Here is a 23,603-nt window from a genome sequence, read left to right on the forward strand (position 1 = left end):
ACTTGGTCTGTTTAATGCTACAAATAAAAGCACCCCCAAACTTAGTAGCTTAAGTCAACAACAATCATTTAATTATCTCATGCAGATCATGAATCTGGACAAGGCTGAGCTGGTCCGTGGTGGCTCAGGGCTTCTTGCAGGGAGATTGGGGGTGGAGCTGAGCCAGCAGGGGTGAAGGCCTTGGTGAGACTGGGGCCGGGGCTCTGGCAGCCGGCCAACATCTCCCTGTCTCCACAGAGCCTCGGAGGCTCTCAGTCTGGTCTCTCCGCCTGGGCTGGCTGGAACATTCTCACAGCATAGAAGGGGTCGGGGCAGTTGGACAATTGCATAGCGTCTGAAGCTTCAAGGGGCAGATTTCCAGCAACCCAGGCAGAGGTGCATGGCCTTTTAGGACCTTGCCTGAGTATATCACAGACATCACTTCTGATATACTCTATTGGTTGACATGATTACAAAAGCCACTGAGGTGAGGTGACATAGATTCCACCTCTCAATGAAGGAGGGTCACAATTTTCAGACATAGTTTAAAGCCACCACGGCCCATTAGGAGGGCCCCATCTGTCTTTGCCTCTGGCAGGAAGACCCTTTCTCGATGTTCATTAGTGCAAGAACAGGGGTCGAGTACAACAGGGATGAAGGGCTTTTTCCTACCCCGCTACCAGCTGCCTTGAGCGCCTTGAGCACTCACAGACACCATAACTGCCCAAGGTAACCAAGGTCTTAAAAGGCAAGCTGTGAGCCCAGGAGGGAGGGGTGGGGGGGACGATGGCAGTTTCATGGGGGATCCAGCCCCAAGGTTGTGCATTTCTTGACTGCGTTGCAGAAGCCCAGAGAGAAGCCTTGCCCATGGACACCGAGGTCTATGAAAGCCCCTATGCAGACCCCGAGGAGATCAGGCCTAAAGAGGTCTACCTAGACCGGAAGCTGCTGACCCTGGAGGACAAGGAACTGGGCTCTGGGAACTTTGGGACAGTGAAGAAGGGCTACTACCAGATGAAGAAGTAAGTCAACGCTGCACCCCGTCACAACACACTCATTCTCATGTGAGCTTACATTCTAGAAACTACCACATATACATGTATTGTGTTTATTTACTCTCAAATGCAAAACTTAACCTGGCATGGCTAAATCCTTTGTTATCAGCAGTGTAGTTTTTGTTCATTTCTGGTACAATTGAAGTGAAAGCATCCATTATATATATTAACTGTGTATGTAATAATTATATACATATTAGCTTAGATGTATTATGTGTCCCTTCCAGAGAATTAGAAAATAGAAACAAGCAAAATATAAGAAAATAAAAACATCCTATTTTACCACTCAAACACCACTACTGTTAACAAACGTGTCTACATTTTTTTGGATCTTTATATGTACACGTGCACATATGTACTAATTAATTAAAACGCAGTCATTCAATGATAACCCAGTGTTTTCACTTATTTTCTTTGATTTTTAAAAATTGTGTCTCATTTCCCTTAACCAGAAAATTCTTGATTACAAATATCCTTAGCATAATTATTTGCTTTATCCTGTAATTTCAAATAATAGTATATATTACATAACAGTTAGAATTGCTAAATTACTAAAAATCTCTTTGTACTTCATTTGGTCTTTAGAAGGCATCCAACATGGAATGTTCAGTAAAAGTACTGGTTCCTAAGTACTTTGAAAAATACTGGTTTCTAAAGTCCTTTGAAACAAATCTTCTCTGAAAATCTGTTTGATAGGAATATAATTGGGTTTGGTTGCTTGATGCTATTTTAAATTTAAGGAATTTGTGTAATTTTTTTTCTTGACCCTTGAATCATATAAATGATTCAAGGGTCAAAAATATAGACAAAAGTATGCACAGAAACTTATGCTTTTAATCCTGCCCCTTCCACTGTACGTGTGTGTGGATACATGTATATATATATATATATATGTATGTGTATATGTGTATATATATATATATATGTATGTGTATATGTGTATATATATATATATGTGACTGCTATGCTTATTTTTAAATATATGTGTATACATATATATATCACAGTTATTTTGTAAAATGAATATAAATTATCCTGTATTAAGGTATAGATTTTCTCAACTAGTTTGTGATACTCAAATTCCTTGCTTAATTAAATATATAAATTAACATAGACATAACTATAGATACATAATTTCAGCTAGAGATTTGGGGAGAGGAGAGGCCATATAGGTGAATTTGGGGCAAAATGATGTTTTTACAATACTGAGTCTTCCAATCAATAACAGTGACCCATCCTTCCATTTACTTGGGTCTTATTTCTCTGACCAGAGTTGTTTAGCTTTTTTGTGTAGAGGTCTTGTACAACTTCTTTGTTGGATTCATTCATAGGTATTTAGTATTTTTGATGTTAATATATGTGGTATAATTTTAAAATTTTTACTTGTTATTCCTTGGCATTGCTTGAATGCAGGAATATGACTGGTTTAGTCTGTTGGCCTGATGCCCAGCATCTTTGCTTAAAGTCCCCTATTATTTCTCACTTATTATTTCCAGTAGTTTATCTATGTATTCTTTGACCCAGAAATATATCATCTATAAATATCAATAGTTTTATTTCATCCTGTCCAATCCTTATATTTTTATATTTCTTCCTTGCCTTATTGTACTAACTAGGAACTGTGGTTCAGTGTTGAATAAAAATGGCAGTAACCTCATTCCTCCTTCCTGATTTCAGGGGAAAAACTTTCCACATTTCACCATTAGGTTTATAGCTACTGTTTATCAGATTATGGAAGTTTCCTTCTATTTCCACTTTTCTGAGGGATGTGTTTTTAATTCTAAATGTGTATTACATTTTTTGTGTACTTTTTCTTCTCTGCTGCTAGGACCACAGGCTTTTTCTCCTTTATTGTGTTCATGTGGTGAATTATACTGATTGACTTTCAGATGTTCAACCCACCTTGCATTCCTGGAATAAACCCATCTTGTTCATGAATTATATATTCATCATATCTTTTTCATAAATCACTGAATTTAATTTATTAATATTTCCCTTTGAATTTTTATATCTACGTTCATGAGGGATATCAGTAAATTATTTTCTTGTAATTTCCTTTTTTATTTTAAGAGGTTAATGTCATCCTCATAAAATGAATTGAGAAGTTCCCTTCCTCTTTTTGTTTCTGGAAGAGTTTGTGAGTGTTCTCTCTTCCTTAAACATTGGAAAGAATCAAGAGGTTTTTGCTTGTTAATTTTGACCCCTACCTCACACCATACATGAAACCAGTTCCAGGTGGATGGCAGACTGAAATGTGAAAGGTAAAACAATAAACTGTCTAGAGATAGCATAGGATAATATTTCCTTGGTCTCAGGAAGAGGATGCAGGGGGCTCCTAGGGTGCTGGCGATGCTGTGTATCTCTATCTGTGTAGGAGCTATAGCATATGTCCAATGTGTAAATACTCTTCTGAGTTCTGCACTGAACCTGTATGTTCTTTTCTGAATGTATGTCAGACTTAGTCTGTTACTCTGTTATTTTACCTATTTTGGGGGATAGTTCTGTTTTTATTCTCCCATTTCAGAGTTCAACAAAAGAGGTATATTTCTTGTATTTGTGGGAACTGTATCATGGAGAGATGCAGTTTCTCAAATCATATGTAGTTAAGTTCCATTCATTTATTTAAGCCCCACTATATCAGAATATTTTCAAGAGTTGAAACATGACCCAGGTGATGTTTTTATTAGAAAATGGAAAGTAATTAGTTTTTTGCAAACTTGTTGAAGTGTGCTTAAAATTAGCAAAGCTCAGTTTTTAAAAGTGTTTCGTAAATTATGACCTTTAACAGTATATGTTTTTTAATTCTGCAGCTAGAAATTCATTGTAACATATATTAAAGGCATGTTGTATTTACATACATTACACATAATCTGAGATGATAAATCTCAAGATGTTACTGGAATTCATGTATGTCATAGTTTGTAAAGTTTGTTAGAAATTTATTTAAATATTCTACAATGTGTTGGCTTTCCACTTGGTTGGGGCATACTTCAGCACTCTCCCATTATTTTTAACCAGTTGGGTGTTACTCTCCTTGTCTATAAAATGAGAGAACATGATTGGAAAATTAGTCATGTATAACATGACTTCTTAAGACGCATTTCCATTCTGTGGCAGATATTTCTATAACATCATTTCTAGCATAGGAATTATGCTTCATGAAAGATAGTTACCTACATGTGAGCCACTTTGAAAAGTTTCCTATGTGTTGTGGTTTCTTTTGCAGAGTTGTGAAAACAGTGGCTGTGAAAATCCTGAAAAACGAGGCCAATGACCCCGCTCTTAAAGATGAGTTATTAGCAGAAGCAAACGTCATGCAGCAACTCGACAACCCTTACATTGTGCGCATGATTGGGATATGCGAAGCCGAGTCCTGGATGCTGGTTATGGAGATGGCGGAACTTGGTCCACTCAACAAATATTTACAGCAGAACAGGTATCCTTAGGTACCCCAGAAGTTCATACTGTGAGGGGCAGGGCCCACCTGCCCAATGCACATCATAGCCTGATTTCTACAGGAAGCTTTGTCTCCTCCCACACCTTCCCAGGGTTGGTCCACACTCAGGGAGACAAGAGAGCTGTAGTCTTTGGATCAAGTGCTCTTTAGTTCTTAATGTGTAAAGAAGAACTCTAATCCAACAATTTGGTCTCCTTTGTTCACTCTGTACTGTCCTGGTGATAGAATCAGCCTTAGACTATCTTGGCAAGCAGTCTCTCCTTACCAAGCAGAACAAACATGCTCTCTTAAAAGAAATATTTAAATAAACATTTTATAAAAGAAAACAGTGATATTTTACATGTCTGGCTGACCTCTACATTCCCTTGAGTAATTACTTCTGAAAACATCCGTTGCTATTAATTGATTACAAACATCTATGGAGTAATCATGCTGTGCTCATCTCCAGCCATGGTTGAGATGGAGGAACTCACGTGGAATAAGTCATAATAATAGCCACTGATTACTTTATCCCATTTGATACATTATGTTTATACTTAACTGAGACTCAGGGTTGGTTTTGCTAGCTGTCCAATATTGGAAGGGGGATTCCAACTGAAGCCTGGCTCTTGGTGAGCCAGGTCTGACCACCCCATTATACTGCTTTTCATGCAATTCAAAGCATACCTTGAAAATTCTACCAGCTGAACACCAATCACCACCATTTGTGACTCCTGCTTAAGAAGAATAGGAAGTGAGTGGGTTCATATTCTGTGTGCATGGTTGGTTGTTCTAAAATGGACTCTTGTTCACTATCACTAATAACACATTTGTGACTTTCAGGCATGTCAAGGATAAGAACATCATAGAGCTGGTTCATCAGGTGTCTATGGGAATGAAATATTTGGAAGAGTGCAATTTTGTGCACAGAGATCTGGCTGCAAGGAATGTATTGCTGGTTACTCAACATTATGCCAAGATCAGTGATTTTGGACTTTCCAAAGCACTTCATGCTGATGAAAACTACTACAAGGTAGGAACAACTTAGCCAGTATTCAGAGCATCAGGTAGTAAAAATCTGAAATGCAAATGTATGTTTTCTTAATTTATTATGGTAGGGTTTCAAGAATCAATTTCCCTATTTAAAAATAACTATGTAAGAAATTTTCTTCTTAAGCTTTGATCCTATTGTTCAAAAAAATGGAAATACTCTAATATGTCACAACTTGGGATTTACTCAGAATAGTATCTTCCAAACTATGTTCCTTGGAACAATAGGGACTCAAGGTATTAATGATGATTCATTTGGAAAAAAACAAGAATAGAATTCCTTTGTTAAATTGTTTTGGAAAATATGCATTGAACAAGTTGACTCTTGCAGGACTTTTCAAAGCTCCTCTCTGAACCCTCAAATGAACTAATAGCAACTAAAAGAAGGGAAAAAAATAAGAAAGCCCCATCCTCATATGAATTCAATCACAGTCTGTATGTAGAGTCTATGTTGATCAATTAGAAGATGTAATAGGATTGATACCAGGTGGTGGAAGAGGGTACCAAGAACAGATTCCCACCTCTTCAGGTCCCTGGGAATGTCCAGCCATCTCAGAAATAGACAGCGTACACTGAAGATCTAACTAGTGAATGGCAGGATGGGATCTGTGGGATTGCCCTGTGTGCCACACCCTAGAGTGGCTGGAGAAATACGCCTAAGTGTCCACACCTACCTACCCACCCTTTCTCTGAGAGCCAGGTGTGGGTATGACAGGTAGCAGCAGATAGCAGCTCTTGGTCAGCTAATGGTCAGCATGAAGGTACGAGCGACAGTAGCAGAGCTCCCATCACAGCTCCTCACTCCATTCTTCATAGAGAAGCTGGCCCCAAAGCAAAGCTGCTTCAGAAATGAGCCATCATGAGAAAAGTATCAAGTGAGCCCTTTGCGAGGACTGCTGGGAGATGGAGCAAAGCGAACAATAGCCTAGAATAACAACCACACATGCACACCAGAAAAAAAATAGATTTTATGTTGGAGACACTTTGTAACATGCAGTTCATCAAGATAATTAGAGAGAAGAAAATATAGACTAAAACAAGGACTCAAAGAGGAGACGAAGACGTTGAGATAACAAGTAATCCCAAAACTTAGTGCATTAAAACAATGCCAGGCATTTATTTACACACAGTTCTACACTGTAGGCAGAACTTGGTGGAAATGGTGCATCTCTGCTCCACACAGTGTCTCAGGAGGTGGTTCCAAGGGGGCAGAGGATTTATTTCCACTCTGCTCACTCACACAGCTAATGACTGATTTGACATGGGCTGTGGTCTGGGACCTCCACTGGGCTGTACCCATTAAACAATAACTTAACTACATGTGCCCTCTCCATGTGCCCTGAGCTTCCTCACAGCATGGCAGCTGGGTCCTAAGAGCAAGTTACTCAAGAGGCAGGAAGTGGAGGCCACCAGGCTCCTAAGTTCAGGGCCCAGGAGCTGGCTCAGAGTCATGTCCACTTATTCTATTGGTCAGAGCAGCCACAGACCACCCATATTCAAGGGAGTGGGGAGGAATGTCAAAGAACACGAGGGCCAATTTTTTCAACTGCCACAGGTATTAAACAGCATACCATTGAAAGAAAACCAGTGAATCTCTGAAAATCAATAAAGAAGGGGAAGAAAATATAGAAGACAGTATAGAAGTAAAAGGCAAAGGATCAGGAACAAGACGATGGAGTAGGAGACCCCAGCTTCTGTCCCCCAACAAAGATCAACAGTTAGACAGCTATCCATGAATGAAACAGCTCTGAGAGAATGCTGGAGTCCACTTAAGAAGCTTTAGCAACACAGTGGAACGAAAAACCTGAGAATAACTACATAAAAAGGGAAGGAACAATAGCTTAATTTTGCCTGCATCATCCCATCCCTCAGGTCAGCACTGCTCAGTGGAGGCAAGAACCCAGCTAGAAAGAGTTCTCTTCACGAGGAAAGGGAAAGCAGGGTGAGCAACCAGCTTCCCCAGCCTTTTGGAGCAGTACACGAAGGACCTGCTTCAGTTTCACCCAACGCAGAGACCAGCAAAGCTGAGCTGTCTAGAGACAGCTAGGAACAAGGAAGAAGGGAGAAGGGTGAGAGCTACCACTATCAGCTACACAGCAGGAGTGAGCATGGTTCCTGGTGACCCACTCTGCAAAGGAACCCCAGCGGCCTTCACTACTGAGGACTTCAACTGCCCTTGCAGACGCTGCAGATCCCCCCAGCTTTCATCACACAGGATCTCATCATGGACTCCCCACAGATTTCACTGCTGAGGATTTTTGCCCTACAGGTTTTCTAATTCACAGACACCAGCCACCTGAGTCCCTCCCTACTCCCCCCACCTCACCCACTGGGGAGCAGGACCCATACCAGCAGCCCGCTCCAGCTGCCGTGGCTGCTTGCGTGCAAAGTGGCAGCCTGGACCCCAAGGGCTGATTCCCACCGGCATGTGTGCACTCGTGGCTCTCTCCTGCAGCTGTGTACCTGCACACTGCCAGCTCAAATCCCATTACTGGCCGCCACTGCTGTGCATGTACCTGGGGTGAGCCTGTGCAGCTGCAGGAGTGCACTCTGACAGCCAAGGCCCCTATGGCGTCTTGTGGGCTTGGATATGGCCCTGTCTCCTGTCACTGGCCTGCACGACTGGGCTCACCTGCAGCTGTGCACTTGCACACTGTCAGCCCAACTCCCATCACCTTTAGTGCCATGCATGTACCCACAGCAAGTCTCTGCAGCCACAAAAGGGCATGCCAGTAGCCCAGGGTCACTGCAGCTGCTAGTGCACCCACAGGTGGCCTCAACCTGTGCTGCTAGGCCCAGCCCTTGCCACTATGTGTTTTGCAGCCAGCCCCAGTCACTACAGAGGCAGCTGCAGCCAGCCCCCACAGCTGAGTCTATGCACACCACTGGCTCTGGCCACTGCCAACACCTGCCTGGTCCCTAGCTGCTGGGCCTGGAGGTACCACTGAGGACCCCAACAGCCCTTGTAGCCACTGCAGATCCCCTGTAACTATTGCCAAGGAGCACACAGTTGTTGTCTTGTGAACCACAGAGGTGTAAGCAAGTGAGACATCAAGCCCTACCACTAGACCTGGAGCCATCACATACCCTTGCACGTGATATCCTGTACCCTAGACCAGCAGTCCCCAACCTTTTTGGCACCAGGGACCAGTTTCGTGGAAGACAGTTTTTCCACACACCGGGGGTGGGGATGGCTTGGGGATGATTCAAGCGCATTACATGTATTGTGCACTTTATTTCTATTATTACTACATTGTGATATATGATGAAATAATTATACAACTCACCATAATGCAGAATCAGTGGGAGCCCGGAGCTTATTTTCACTTGCCACTCACTGATAGGGTTTTGATATGAGTCTGCAAGCAATTGATTTATTATGGTCTCTGTGTAGTCAAACCTCTCTGCTAAATATAATCTGTATTTGCAGCCGCTCCCCAGTGCTAGCATCACCGCCTCAGCTCCACCTGAGATCATCAGGCATTAGATTCTCATACGGAGCACGCAACCTAGATCCCTTGCATGTGCCGTTCACAGCAGGGTTCGTGCTCCTATGAGAATCTATGCCGCCACTGATCTGACAGGAGGCGGAGCTCAGGCAGTAATGCGAGCAATGGGGAGCAGCTCTAAATACAGATGAAGCTTTGCTCGCTTGCCTGCTGCTCACCTCCTGCTGTACAGCCCAGTACTGGTCCTTGGCCCAGGGGTTGGGGACCCATGCCCTAGACCCAGGGTCAAAGTATGCTCCAGCATGCTCCCACCCACAGGTGAAATTCTTTCCTTACTGAAGTTAGCCCATACAGTCTGGAAGAGGTGGCTGCATCTTCAAATGTACAGATGCCTACACAAGGCTGCAAGGATCATGAAGAATCAGGGAAACGTGACACAACCAAAAGAACATGGTAAACTTGCAATAACTGATCCCCAAAAAATGGAGATACACAGATTGTCTAACAAGTAATTCAAAATAATTCTTCTGCTCAGAGAGCTACAAAAGAACACAGATAAACAATTTAATAAAAATCAGAAAAACAGTACAAAAACAAAATAAGTTCAACAAAGACAGAGAGAACATAAAAAAGAAGCAAACAGATCTTTTGGAGTTGTACAGTACAAAGACTGAACTGAAGAATTCAATGAGAGTTTCAACCACAAACTGGACCAAGCAGAAGAAAGAATCAGTGAAGTCAAAGACAGATCATTTGCAATTAGCTAGTCAGAGGAGCAAAAAGGAAAAGAGAATAAAAAGAAATGAGGAAAGCCTACGGTACTTATGGGACACCATTAAGAGAAACAAGTTATGTATTTCTGAAGTCCAAGAAGAAGAGAGGGTGAAAGGGGCAGAGAACTTATTTTTAAAAATAATGGCTGAGACTTCCCAGATCTGTGGAAAGATTTGGACATCCAAGTTCATGAAGCTCATAGGTCCCCAAATAAATTCAATTCAAATAGATCTCCTCCAAGACACAGAATAATAAAATTGTCAAAAATCAGACAAAGAGAGAATCTTAAAAGCAGCAAGAGGAAAAAAAGCTTGTTCCTTACAAGGGAGCTCCCCATAAGGCTACCACCAGATTTCTCAGCACAAACCTACATGCCAGGAGAGAGTGGAATGATACATTCAAAGTTCTGAAAGAAAAACATTGCCAATCAAGAATACTTTATGTCCCAAAACTGTCCTTCAGAAAGGAAGGTGAGATAAAGACTTTCCCAGGCAAACAAAAGCTGAGAGAGTTTATCACCACTAGATCTTCCTTACAAGAAATTCTGAGTTCTTCAAGCTGAAATAAAAGGAAGCTAATTAGTAACATGGAAGCATATGAAAATATAAAATGTACTGATAAAGGTAAGTATATAATCAAATTCAGCATACCCCATTACTATAATATGGTGTTGTGTTAACCACTTAATGCTGATATAAAGATTAAAGGACAGAAGTATTAAAAATAGCTATAGCTACAATAATTTGTTAATGGATACACGATATAAAAAGACAAATTGTGATATCAAAAACATAACGTGTCGGGAGGAGTACAAGGGTAGAGTTTCTGCATACAATCGAAGTTAAGCGGTTATCACCTTAAAATAGACTTATATTTATAAGATGTTTTATGTAAGCCTCAGGGTAACCACAAGGCAAAAACTTGCCATAGATACATACAAGATAGAGAAAAGGGAAGCAAAGTATACCACTATGGAAAATCATCAAATCAAAAAGGAAGACAGTAAGAGAGGAAGAAAGGAGCAAAAAGAACTATAAAACATCCAGAAAACTGTAATATGGTATTAGTAAGTCTTTACCTATGAATAATTACTTTAATTGTAAATGGATGAAATTTTCCAATCAAAAAGCATAGAGTGGCTGAATGGACAAAAAAAAAAAAAAGTCAACTATATGCTGCCCACAAGAGACTCATTTCAACTTTAAGGACCCAGAAAAACTCAAAGTGAAGGGATAGAAAAATATATTCCATGCAAATGTAAACCAAAAAGTGGCAGGTATACCTATGTTTATATCAGACAAAACAGACTTTAATCCAGAAACTGGAGCAAGAGACAAAGGAGGTCAGTCATCTTATAATGGTAAAGAGGTCAATTCATTAAGAAGATAAAATAATTGTAAATATACATGCACCCAACATTGGAGAACCTGAATATATTAATCAAATATTAACATATCTGAAGGGAGAAATAGATAACAATATAATAATAGTAGCCATCTTCAATACCCCACTTTTAACAATGGATAAGTCATAGAGACAGAAAATCAATAAGGAAACATTGGACTTGACCTGTGCTTTAGACCAAATGGACCTAACAAAATTTACAAGAGAATTCTATTAAACATATCAAGAAGAATTAACGCCAATCCTTCTCAAACTATTCCCAAAAGTGGAAGAGGAGGAAATACTCTCAAATTCATCTTTCAAGACCAACATTATCCTGATACAAAAGTCAGATACAAGGAAAGAAAACTATAGGCCAATATCCCTGATGAACATAGATGCAAAAATTCTCAACAAAATACTAGCAAACTAAATTTAACAACACGTTAAAAAGATCATACACCATGGTCAAGTGGGATTTATTCTTGAATTCAAGGATAGTTCAATACACACAAATCAATAAATGTGATACCCCACATTAATAGAGTGAAAATTAAAAATATGGTCATCTTATTAGGTGCAGAAAAAGCATTTGACATAATTCACATCATTTCATAATAAACAGTCTCAAAAAAGTCAGTATAGAAGGAACATACCTCAACACAAGGCCATGTATGGCAAGCCTACAGCTAACATCAGACTCAGTGGAGAGAGGTTGAAAATTTTTCATCTAAGATAAGGAATAAGACAAGGGTGCCCACTCACACCACTGATTAAACAGTACTGGAAGTCCTAGCCAGAGCAATTAGGCCAAAAAAAAAAAAAGAAAAGAAGAGAAATAAAAGGCTTATAAACCAAAATTACCTCATCTCTATTTGCAGATGACATGATCTTATACAGTTGACCCTTGAACAACACAGATTTGAACTGTGCAAGTCCACTTACACATGGATTTCTTTCACTAGTATGTACTACAATACTACACAATCCACTATGGGTTGAATCCATGGATGCAGAACCGTGGATACAGAGGGCCAACTGTAAGGTTATATATGGATTTTTGACTGTGTGAAGTGTCGGCACCCCCAACCCCTACATTGTTCAAGGGTCAACTGTATATAGAAAACCCTAAAGACTCCATCAAAAAACTGAAAACTAATCAACAAATTCAGTAAAATAGCAAGATACAAAATCAACACACAAAAAGCAGTTGCATTTCTATACACTAACAGTGAAATATCCGAAAAAGAAATAAAGGAAAAAAATCTCATTTACAATTGCATCAAACAATAGAATACTTAGGGATAAATTTAACCAAGAAAGTGAAAGATCTATGTACCAAAAATAAGACATTGATGAAAAAAATTGAAGAAATGGAAAGATAACCTGTGTTCATGGATCAGAAAAGTTAATATTGTTAAAATGACTACACTACCCAAAGCCATCTATAGATTCAATACAAATCCCTATTAGAATTCCAGTGGCATTTTTCACAAAAATAGAAAAAATAATCCTAAAATTCATATGGAACCCAAAAAAACCCTGAATAGCCAAAGCAATCTTGAGAAAGAACAAAGCTGAAGGCATTATGCTTCCTGATTTCAAACTATGCTACAAAACTGTAGTAATCAAAACAGTGTGGTACTGACATAAAAACAGACACATAGATCAATGGAACAGAATCAAGAACCTAGAAATAAACCCATGCATATATAGTCAACTAATATTTGACAAGAGAGTCAAGAATGTTCAATGGGGAAAAAGTAGTCTCTTCAATAAATAGTGTTGAAAAAACTGGATATTCACATGCAAAAGAATGAAATTGGACCTCTATATTATAACATTCACAAAAATTAACTCAAAATGGATTAAGGATGTGATTGTAAGACTTGAAACCATAAAACTCCTAGAAGAAAACATATGGAAAAAGCTCCTCAGTGTTGGTCTTGGCAATGATTTTTTGGATATGACACCAAATGCACAAGCAACAAAAGCAGAAATCAACAAATGGAACTACATCAAACTAAAAAGTTTCTGTACAACAAAAGACACATCAACAGGATGAAAGATCAACCTACAGAATGGGAGAAAATATTTGCAAACCATCTATCTGATAATTGGTAATTATCCAAAATATATAAGTAACTCATACAACTCAATAGTAAAGCCCCGCAAATAATCAGATTTTTAAATGGGCAAAGGGCCTAAATAGAAATATTCTATTTTTTTCTATATTTCTATGACAAAAGAAGACATTCAAATGACCAACAAATACATGTAAGGGTATTTGACATCACTAAGCATCAGAGAAATGCAAATCAGAACCACAATGAGATGTCTCTTCATACCTGTTAAAATGGCTATCACCAAAAAGATAAGAGATAACGAGTGTTGGTGAGGATATGGAGAAAGGGGAATCCTTGTACACTGTTGGTGGGAATGTAAATTGGTGCAGCCACTATGGAAAGCAGTATGGAGTTTCCTCAAAAATTAAGAATAGAACTACCGTATCATCTGGCAATCCCACTTCTGTATATATATCCAAAGGTAATGAAATCACTATCTAGTAAAGATATCTTTACCCCCATATTCATTGCAGCATTATTTACAATAGCCAAGACATGGAAACAACCTAATATCCATCAATAGATGAATGGATAAAGAAAATATGATACGTGTATGTGTGTGTGTGTGTGTGTGTGTGTGTTTGTGTGTGTGTGTGTGCATGTGTGTGTGTGTATGTGTGTGTTGGCTTAAAACTGTAGACAAATATATGGGATATATTCAGACATAAAAAAGAAGGAAATCTTGCCATTTGCAATAACATAGATGGACCTTGAGGGCATTATGCTAAATGAAATAAGTCAGAGAAAGACAAATACTGTATGATCTCATTTATATGTGGAATTTTAAAAAGCCAAACTCATAGAAACAGAGAGTAGATTTTGGTTGCCAGGGTTTGGGAGGTGGGGGAAATGAGAAGATGTTGGTCAAAGGGTACAAAGTTCTAGTTATAAGAGGAATAAATTCTGGGAATCTAATCTGCAGCTCGGTGCCTAGAGTTAACAGTACTACATTGTATAGTACTTGGAAGTTACTGAGAAAGTAGATCTTAAGTGTTCTCACCATTACAACAGTGACAACAAAAATTAGCAATTTTGTCAGGTGAAGGATGTGTTAACTAACCTTATGTTGTAAACATTTTGCAATATATATGTGTCTCAGTCATCATATTGTACAAAAAAAAGAAGCCATGTTAGAAGCAGCTAAAAGAGACTGAACACAAATGAAAAGATGGGAACATGGAGAATTTCTTTAAGAAAACAAAGTGAAATGGAAAACATTAAAGAGTTAAGCAAGATTAAAGAGAAATGATAGTGATGAAAGCAAATTAGCTCTGTGCTCGGAGAACTGCATGACAGCATCAATTTGTGCAGCAGGACTAAATGCAAATGCCCTTTAATCCAGCAACTCCTTACAAGTACTCTACACACCGGGCAGATACACACTGTCAGTAATGTTCATTCTAGCATGATGTGTAATAGCAAAAATCAGGAAACGACTTAATGACCTCTCAGTAGGAAGCTGGTTAAATCAGTTGTAGAAGATTTATGCAAAGCATACAATTAACTCTCCTAAAAGTGACTTTCTTTGCATGTGCTGACATAGACATATATCTATGACACATGGTTAAGTAGAAAACTTAAAAAGTAAAGTGCAAAAAGTATATACCTATAGCTTGATTACCCCTCAAGAAAGCATATATTACCAGTTTATACTTGTATGTAGATTTTTCTGGAAAGATTCAAGAAAAACGATCAAACGTGCTGTCTGTTGGTGAGGATTTGGAGTTTGTGGTGGAGAGAGATTCCCTTTTCATCATATTTAGGATTTGTCAAAGGTTTATCTTGTGATCAGTTTAAAATTCAGAATAAACTGGAAATAACATACATGACTAGATTGTTCACAACTTTTGAAATCAAAATCTAAAAATAATACATAACATGAATGAGACAGACGTATAAGCAGTGTGTCATTTAGAGAAGTGCCCTAGCACCTGTGGTCTCAGATTGATATCCCCGAGTTGTCTCCTCTGGCCACCGTAGGGCAACTCACCTTCCTCCCTCCACTTCAAGAGATGTCACCCAGGTTAGAGTGACTTCCATGGGAGGTATCAAGACTTCACTACACCACGCTGAACCCTAAACCCCAAAGAAAGAGTTTTGCTAGGCAAGATTTTGATCTCTTTACTAGCACTTGCTTTTTTAAATTAGAAAGTTTACAACTTTGTTTTAAATGATACTAGCAAACCGTCTCCCCCAAAACAGTGTTGGTTTAAAGCTGTAGACAAATGTACAGTAATAGTTAAATATATTATGAACAGCCGAGTATTTCTTGGAGCAAAACCATGAAGTAATATTCAGGCCTGACTCTTGCATTGCCATGCCAAGCTCCAAGAAGCTGTGAGTAGGCAAAGGAAGAGGTAAGAGAAAGAGACTAAAAAAATACAAAAAATTCAGTCTGAACCTTAAAAATATGTATTTAAATTTTAAACATTTAAGATGTTAAGATTTAACATATTTTTAAGATTCAGACCAGATATATACACACAGGCATTTTGTGAGTCACGATTTTATTTCTTTTTTTTTAATTATGGTAAATGCACATAACATAAATTTTACCATCTTAACTGTCTTTAAGGTTACAGTTTAGTAATGTTCAGTACATTCACTTTGCTCACAACCAATCTCTAGAATTCTTTTCATCTTCCCAAACCGAAACTCTGTACCCATTAAACAGCTACTCTCCATCCCACCCTCTCTCCAGAGCCCCAGGCAACCATTATTTTACTTTCTGTGTCTATGAATGGGACTGCTCCAGGGGCATCAGATGAGTGGAATCATACAATATTTGTCCTTTAGTGACTTGACTGGCCTACTTCACTGAGCGTAATAAAAGGTAACCACGTGGTGCATCCACCTTTGTGAATAGTGCTGCTATGAACTAACATGGTGTCCATCATTTTATTCTTAATGAAACATCTCCATGTGCTTGATTTTCAGGCCCAGACCCACGGGAAGTGGCCCGTGAAGTGGTACGCTCCGGAATGCATCAACTACTACAAGTTCTCCAGCAAGAGTGATGTCTGGAGCTTTGGAGTATTAATGTGGGAAGCATTTTCCTACGGGCAGAAGCCATATCGGGTGAGCTACTTTTGTTTCATTTCCTAATTAACAGACCATCAGAACAGATAAGCCCCAGATTATCTTTAAAGGACCCTGAAAAGCATCAAATCTGGACACCCTTTCTGAGTCTTTATCTCTTGAGAGTGTGGGGTTAATATGATCTCACTTTATTCTAAACTGAAAGAAATATTTGAAGCCATCTGGACAGTATGTAGGGTTTTTTTATTGTGTATTACACATATAAATATGCATAAAATATGTCAATGAAAATTCAATTAACTATCAAGTTAAGAAGGATAAAAGGGAATTTTATTTGAGCCAAACTGAGGATTATAACCCAGAAAGCAGATTCTCGGGAAGCTCTGAGAACTGTCCCACTGTTAGAAGTCGAAGGCACAGTCATATACATTTTTGAGACAAAGGATCATACATCAAAATGACATACTGATATTTTACATAAAGGTAACTAGGGATACATAGTCCAGGTAAACATGTACAAAGGGAGCGGCAAGTCACCATGCCCTACAGAGCTAGGAAAGAACACTATTTTTTAAAGAAGTTACAGTGCTAGTGTCAGAAGAAAGGAAAAAAAGTGATCTTTATGGCCAAGCAGGCACTCCCATCTTTGAGGAGCTCTGGTTAATGTGTAATGCAGATGCACACTGCACATTAGGGAGGGAGGGAGAATGTCCACACAAACACAGAATTTTATGTTTAATTTTTTCTTGTCCTGCCTTAAAATATAAATTTTATTTCATCAAATATATACCCAAATCACGATTTATTAGATTTGAAATAGAAATAATGGCTATTCCCATTAACAAATTTGCAGCTGTTACCTTTTTTTAGATGTTTTTCATCTCTCTCTCTCTCTCTCTCTCTCTCTCTCTATATATATATATATATATATATATATATATACTGAAAAGTGCACAAATCCTAGGACACAGCTTGATGGATTTTCACAGTTGGGACACACCCATGAAGCCAGCCCCCAAATGAAGAAACAGAACAGAAGCCCCCCTTTCCCCCTGCACACACAAAACTTAACCCAAGGGTAACCCATCTGACTTCTAGCATCATAGATTAGGTGCTCCTGGTACTTCCCTGGTGGTCCAGTGGTTAAGACTCCACGCTCCCAATGCAGGGGGCCCAGGTTCAGTCCCTGGTCAGAGAACTAGATCCTGTATGCCGCAACTAGAAAGATCCCACATGCCACAACTAAAGATCTTGCACGCGACAATGAAGATCCCGTGTGCTGCAACTAAAACCCAGAGCAGCCAAATAAATAAATAAATATTAAAAAAAATGAATTAGGTGCTCCTATTTTTTGTACTTTATATAGTTGAAATCACACAGCATGTACTCTTTTGTTTCTTCTGGGGGGTAGGATGTATTTGTTTTGTTTTGCTACATGCTATGTTTAAAAAGCTCAAGAATATTTTGCATGTTTTAGGGAATGAAAGGCAGCGAAGTTTCTGCTATGCTGGAGAAAGGAGAGAGGATGGGGTGCCCTCCAGGGTGTCCGAGAGAGATGTATGAGCTGATGACCCTGTGCTGGACCTATGAGTGAGTACCCAGCCCTTCCTGCCATTTAGCCCCACACTCTGGAGGCAGATAGAATTGCCGAGCACTAAAAAGGAGCATGAATTCTGTCTTTTCATGAATCAGGGATGGGCTCCTTTCTAAACAAACAATGGGGGGAGAGGTCTTGCTTCCTGAACCACGCACTTATATTCTTTAGTCTAAAGAGTATAGACAATTACTCTAATTCGGGATATCAAAATTTAAATGTAGATAATATTGGCCAAAGGGTGGAGGGGTGGTCAAAGTAAAAAAGTATTCTTAAGGGTCTGGTCTGGTGATACGTGCTATTTTGGCACGAGCGGATGGCAGAGGTACTTAGCAGGGAGATGTCATACTTCCTAATTCCTGATCACCTTTCAGAGTGAGGCATGACCACGGATGGTGGCCAGCTCACAGATGGATTGGTCAAGGTAGAAATTCCTGAGAAGCAACTCAGAACTTGGAACAGTGGCCCTAGAGTCTGCACTGAGAGGCCTCACGTGGCCTGCCTGGTAGAGCACGTGTGACGTTGTAGACAGGTGATGTCCAGGGCAGCTCAGCTTGCAAGGGAAACACACAGCACCTAAGAATCAGGGACGTGGCCTTTGACCTTGCCTGGGTTTGGCAGCCTGGACGTGCATCATGGGGAAACCCCCAAGCCATGGTCTCTGTCCCTCTGCCACTGAAGTGTGCATATAGCACCCTTGCAGCTTGGCAATGATGCAAGTCTGTAATCCGGGGGAGCTCATATATCTGCCAATAGATTTGATACTTCGAGGGTCAGGTTTGTTCTCAGATAGCTGATATTGCAAGAGTATCTTCAGGATGATGGATATTTCAGGTGCTTTCAGATGCCACCTGGGATTCTGCAACGCCTCAGGAAGCAACTTCCACAACTGTAGCTGGGAGTGGAAGTGAAGAATCTCATTATTACCTAGAAGTGACCCAGGGTCAGCAAGGGAGAGGGCAGTTATTTCCCTGCCACTTTCCTCATGGAGGTTACAATTCTGGGCTAGGCAAACAGGAAACAAATTAACCCCGAGATAAATGCATGATTATGTATTGTGATGGGTGCTATAGAGCAAACTACAGGGAGCTTTGAATGAGAGTAGAGAATTTCAGGGGGGAGGTCATACTTCCATTGGAGAGTCCATATTGGCCTCTTTTAGGGAGGGTCATTCCAACCGAGAACTGCAGGTTGAGGAGCTTGAGTGCCGGAAACGCCCCCACTGGGCACGAGGGTCAGAGCGGAAAAAGCACCCCAGACCCAGGTAGTCGGAAGTGAGCAGGACGCCGGCACACACACAGGACACTTGGCCACCCTCCTCTGCAGAAGCTCGGTGTTGTCCTGGAGGCAGCCTCACCCATGGTATAAAGGAGAGATTCCCTGGGAAACCTGACCAGGTGTCTTCGCTGAGGGCCAGTCTGTACTCCTGTTTCCCTACACTAGTTTGTTTGCTTGGTGCTAGGCTGCTGGGTGGATGAAACCCTCACAGCAAGACTCAAAAGGACTCTTTGTGCATTCGGATCCCCATGGTCGGAGTAGAACACCCTGTTTGGCAAAGATGTTGAAGTTGTGTTCTTTGGCTTGAAGTTCAGTAGCAGGAGGGAGGCTTTCCTTCTGTGTGGACACAGGTTTCCACACATGGGCCTACATCCCAGGCTTGGCCATCACGTCCCCTCCTGCAGCACAATTTGGTGGCCAGAGACACATCTTCCCACAGTGAGCGTGGTCTATAGACATGACCACAGATGTCTGATATTTTTACGGTTTTAATGCCTGCTATTGAAAGCTGTAGGTGCAACCATTTGTTTGATGCCATTTGACAAAACAACCTATTTTGGTTCTGTAGAAGCCACTCTGCCCTTATAACAGTAAATGATTCTTGGTTCCCATGTGTGGCCGCTGGCTGTTCTCTTATAATGAGACTGAACCATATGAAATCGCAGTTGTTGTAGGTCAAAACGGTTGAATGTGGACAGTTCGTGCAGTTTAACCTCAAGTTCTATGTCACTTTTTGGGCAGTTTTACCCACTTGCAATATAGCCAAAAATCTTACAAAATAAAATTAACTTCTGAGCAAGGATAGACTCTCCGAATTTTAAGAAATACTTGCTTCCAACTGATTCTGTTCAGTATGCCCATGTTAGAGAAAGCAGAGATGTCTATAGCAGTTTGTTTAGAGGTTGCAAGTTGTGAAACAAACTTTTACCCATGGTTTATATGCATCATCGCCTCACCTGCCAACAGTGACTGAAGTAAGGCCTTGCCACATTAAGGTCTACAATAGCAGCATCTTTTCAGAAAATCCAGAGCCATCTGATTGGGGTGTGGGGAGGGGAAGTTTAACTTGTGTCCACATTTTTTTTTTTAAAAAGGTTGAGTCAGACGTTAAATATATATCTGCAGCACACTGACCAACTAAGTATTTTCAGACACATTCTGTTTTGCTAGGTCATAAGGGCACAGTCTCTGAACCTGCGGTTAAAAGATCCTGACCTTGAGAACAAAACTTTCCCATCTTTAAGGTGGACAGGAGTCACCTGGAGACCTTGTTGAGTGCAGACTGGGCTCATTAGGTCTGGGGCGGGCCTAACACTGTATTCCCCAGAGGCTTCTGGTCAACCACACTTAGAGCACGGATGCAGTGTGACCGCAGGCTCGTGAGGAAGCGGGGCGCGGCCACTCCACTAGCGCTTGGCCTGCAAAGGCCCCTGCTGTGACCAGCACTTTTTCACAAGCATTGATAACAAACAATAATGCCTCGCTTCCCTTTGCAGCGTGGAGAACAGGCCCGGATTTGTAGCAGTGGAACTGCGGCTGCGCAATTACTACTACGATGTGGTTAACTAACGGCTCCCACGCCCGTCTGTGGCTGCCTTTGGCCAAATGAGAAGTTGAGGGAAGACTATTCCAGTGCTTTGATTTTGAGTCTCCATCTTCCTCTGCCCGGGAGAGCCAGCTCAGGTGGAACGTTCCAGTGACTGTCGTTCCCCAAAGCCTGTCCTGGAACACGCCCTCCACAAAGCAACCCATCCTAGAGGAGCGGTGGGAAGACAGACGGACACCAGGACCAAGGGTCCCTTGGATTCGTGTGTGTTTCTTGTCTGAGTGGCAGGTTATTTGCAGGATTTGTTTCCAAATTTCTTTCTGTCTTTTCAGTTCTCGGGCTCCTGGGCTGCATTTGAATACCCAGCGTCACCATGGGGTGCTGAATCCTCTTTCCCATTTCAGCTGCATTTTCAGTGGCCAGAGGGTGCCCTTGGCTTGTGATGCCTGCTGTCGAGGGAAGGAAGGGAGAGGAGAAGAGGTTTGAGTGCCTCCAGAACATGGCTCCTACAGGTCCCAAGATTGAGCCCTGCCACTGAAAAACATTCCCCGAAAAAAGTGCTTTGAGGCTTAAAAAAATCAGGCTGGACCACTGCAGTTTCTAAGCCTGTAGCCCAGTTAAGGGAAAATAAAAGGTCTGGATACTGCTTTTGCTCTATGTGTTCTGAGGCAGAAGACTCACATCTATATGAAAAATGGAGCCTGTTGGAATGAATTGGCTTGGCTTACGTTCCCTGCAAAAGCCTCTCTGAAGACTGTACTTGACTGGAGACTAATCAATAAAGTTCTTCGTGGAGACCCAGTAGGGAAGAGGATGTCTGTCATCTCAGGTCTGATCTAGGACAGACAGCAGGGTACAGCGGGCTGTCATCTGCTTAGTGTGGTCGAAGCTTGCTCTCCCCTAGAGAGGGGCCTGCAGCCAGAATTCCCTGACTCTTTCTGTATTCGTAGTGAGGGACAACCTGGTGGCCAAGGCCATCTAAAGAGGAGTTTCTAAGGCAAGTATTAATGCACAATAAAGCCACAGATCCTGACCCTCTCCACAAGTAAGCCTCACTGAGTGCAACTTTGGGTTGAAGATACAAGACCCAAGAAATTTTTTCTAGTCCCTGGGTCTTAGTTAATCCTTGGCTAATGTTTGATCTCATGCGGATCATCAGCCCATTGATATCAGATTTGCTGTAGCCGTCCTTCTTAAGTCAGTCGAGACACATAAACTCAGACCGTCTTGTCTTCAGCGGTACCTAAGACATTTTAAAGTGTACATCCAGCCTATGGCCAGAGAGGAGGCCCCACTCATGACAGGAGAGCCAGGAGAAAGGCAGCAGTCGGCACCCCAGCTTAGCCAGCAGAAGACATGAGTCCACTGGTAGAACTTGTGTTAAGAAACTTTCAGAAGCCACCCATGCTTTTTTGCCACATGGTGGTTTAATCATAGTGTTAAAGAAAGGATCCCTGTGTGCTGAGCAGATACTCAAAACAATGGCAATGCACATTTAGAGTCCCTGAGATTATAAAGATGAGTGACACAATCTCTGTGGTCAGGTTGTAGAATCGTCACAGAAAGGGCTGGATAAAGCAGTAATGGCATCTGAGAAAGAGACCATCCATACAGACTGCTGAACTCCCAGGGTCCTTCTTCTACCCACAAAGTGTGTCTGTAGCAAGGCCACACACTTACAGGAATAGAGGGCATGCATGTCATAAACATGTAGAGCTCTTGCCTTCTTTCCAGTGGGATTTTCCACACTCTCTAGCAGCTCAACACCCTTCCCAGGAGTCTGGGGATGAAGAACATCTAGAATGTGAGTGGGCAAGAGATGCCCTGCCCAGGAGGCAGCCAGCACTCCCCTCCACTCTGTCCTCCACTTCTCCCGCTAGTGGAAAGAGGTCTGTGTATAGAATTTTCACTGTGGCCGCTCGCCCAAGTCTTGTCTAGTGAAAATTGTATCCTGCGTTAGGGATAACTGTTCTTTTCCCCGGGGTCACAGAGGAAGGCACATAGGGAAAGGCACCTTTGTGGAAGGATTTATGAAGTAAATGAGCAAAATTTGGAATCTTAGGGCTGACTGCAAGGGCTGGGCTTTCACATGCATGCTGCCCTTCTGATGGGTCTAACCATGTCTTTACCTGGGTCTGGGCTCACCCCATGTGCCTTCACCTTTTGGTCCATCTTTAGCAGGAACAAAAGGACAGCACATCAGACACTCGGCCCTGGCCAGCACCAATTGTCTGCTGATGCCACAAACACTTTGTCACCTCAGTGGGACCAAAGGTTTTTGTAACAGAAACATAGTTCATTCTGTGGTTAAAATAATTACAAGTGTTTTTCGTTTGAGCGTGTCCTTCCCCTGCACTTGCTGGTACCAGCCTTGCCTTTGTCCGTTGCATGGTGACTTCACATCTACTCCAGCCCAATGACTGCAACCCCACCTGGGTTTTCACATGTAGGCGTGACCGCTGGTTTATCAGGCCCCCAGACTCCCAAAGAGCACACTCGACCTGTTAATCCAGGCATCATATTCTCCATTCATTTCAGAAGAGCAATCTTTTGTCACTGGACTTTTTTCAACTGTGATTTTTAATAAAACTTTTAAATGAGCTTTGTGATGATTTTCATGGATGTGATTAAAGTATGATAGGTTATACTGTCAAATACACTGTGTCAAACAGCATTGTTAAATGTGCAGCATGTATTTTAAAAAATGGTAAGTCCCCAGCCACATCCTAAAAAGATGGATGTATGCAGGCTGGTCGGAGCAGATCTGGAAGCTTCTGCCATGCACAGAAGGAAAAGGCCTGTCAAGGAGGGCCCTGGCCCGCCATGATCCTCTGTTCACAGGCAGGGGATCTGCCCAGCGAAAGCCTCACAGCTCACATCGTACACTAATGGGA

At 41.2% G+C, this 23,603-nt stretch overlaps 1 protein-coding gene across 2 annotated transcripts in view; it reads left to right on the forward strand.

The window, feature by feature from the left end:
* Positions 1–23,279, forward strand: part of SYK (spleen associated tyrosine kinase) — a 94,258-nt gene extending 70,979 nt beyond the window's left edge. For both annotated transcript variants that reach the window (XM_007193419.2, XM_007193420.2), the window contains 6 exons: positions 824–1,001; positions 4,261–4,470; positions 5,314–5,503; positions 16,190–16,330; positions 17,769–17,881; positions 20,660–23,279. In XM_007193419.2, coding sequence (XP_007193481.1) covers positions 824–1,001; positions 4,261–4,470; positions 5,314–5,503; positions 16,190–16,330; positions 17,769–17,881; positions 20,660–20,732 — 905 coding nt within the window. In that variant the 3' untranslated portion in view covers positions 20,733–23,279. The remainder of the gene's footprint in view (positions 1–823; positions 1,002–4,260; positions 4,471–5,313; positions 5,504–16,189; positions 16,331–17,768; positions 17,882–20,659) is intronic.
* The last annotated feature ends 324 nt before the right edge of the window (positions 23,280–23,603 follow it).

This window comes from Balaenoptera acutorostrata, chromosome 6, assembly GCF_949987535.1.
Source record: "Balaenoptera acutorostrata chromosome 6, mBalAcu1.1, whole genome shotgun sequence".
Taxonomy (NCBI): domain Eukaryota; kingdom Metazoa; phylum Chordata; class Mammalia; order Artiodactyla; family Balaenopteridae; genus Balaenoptera; species Balaenoptera acutorostrata.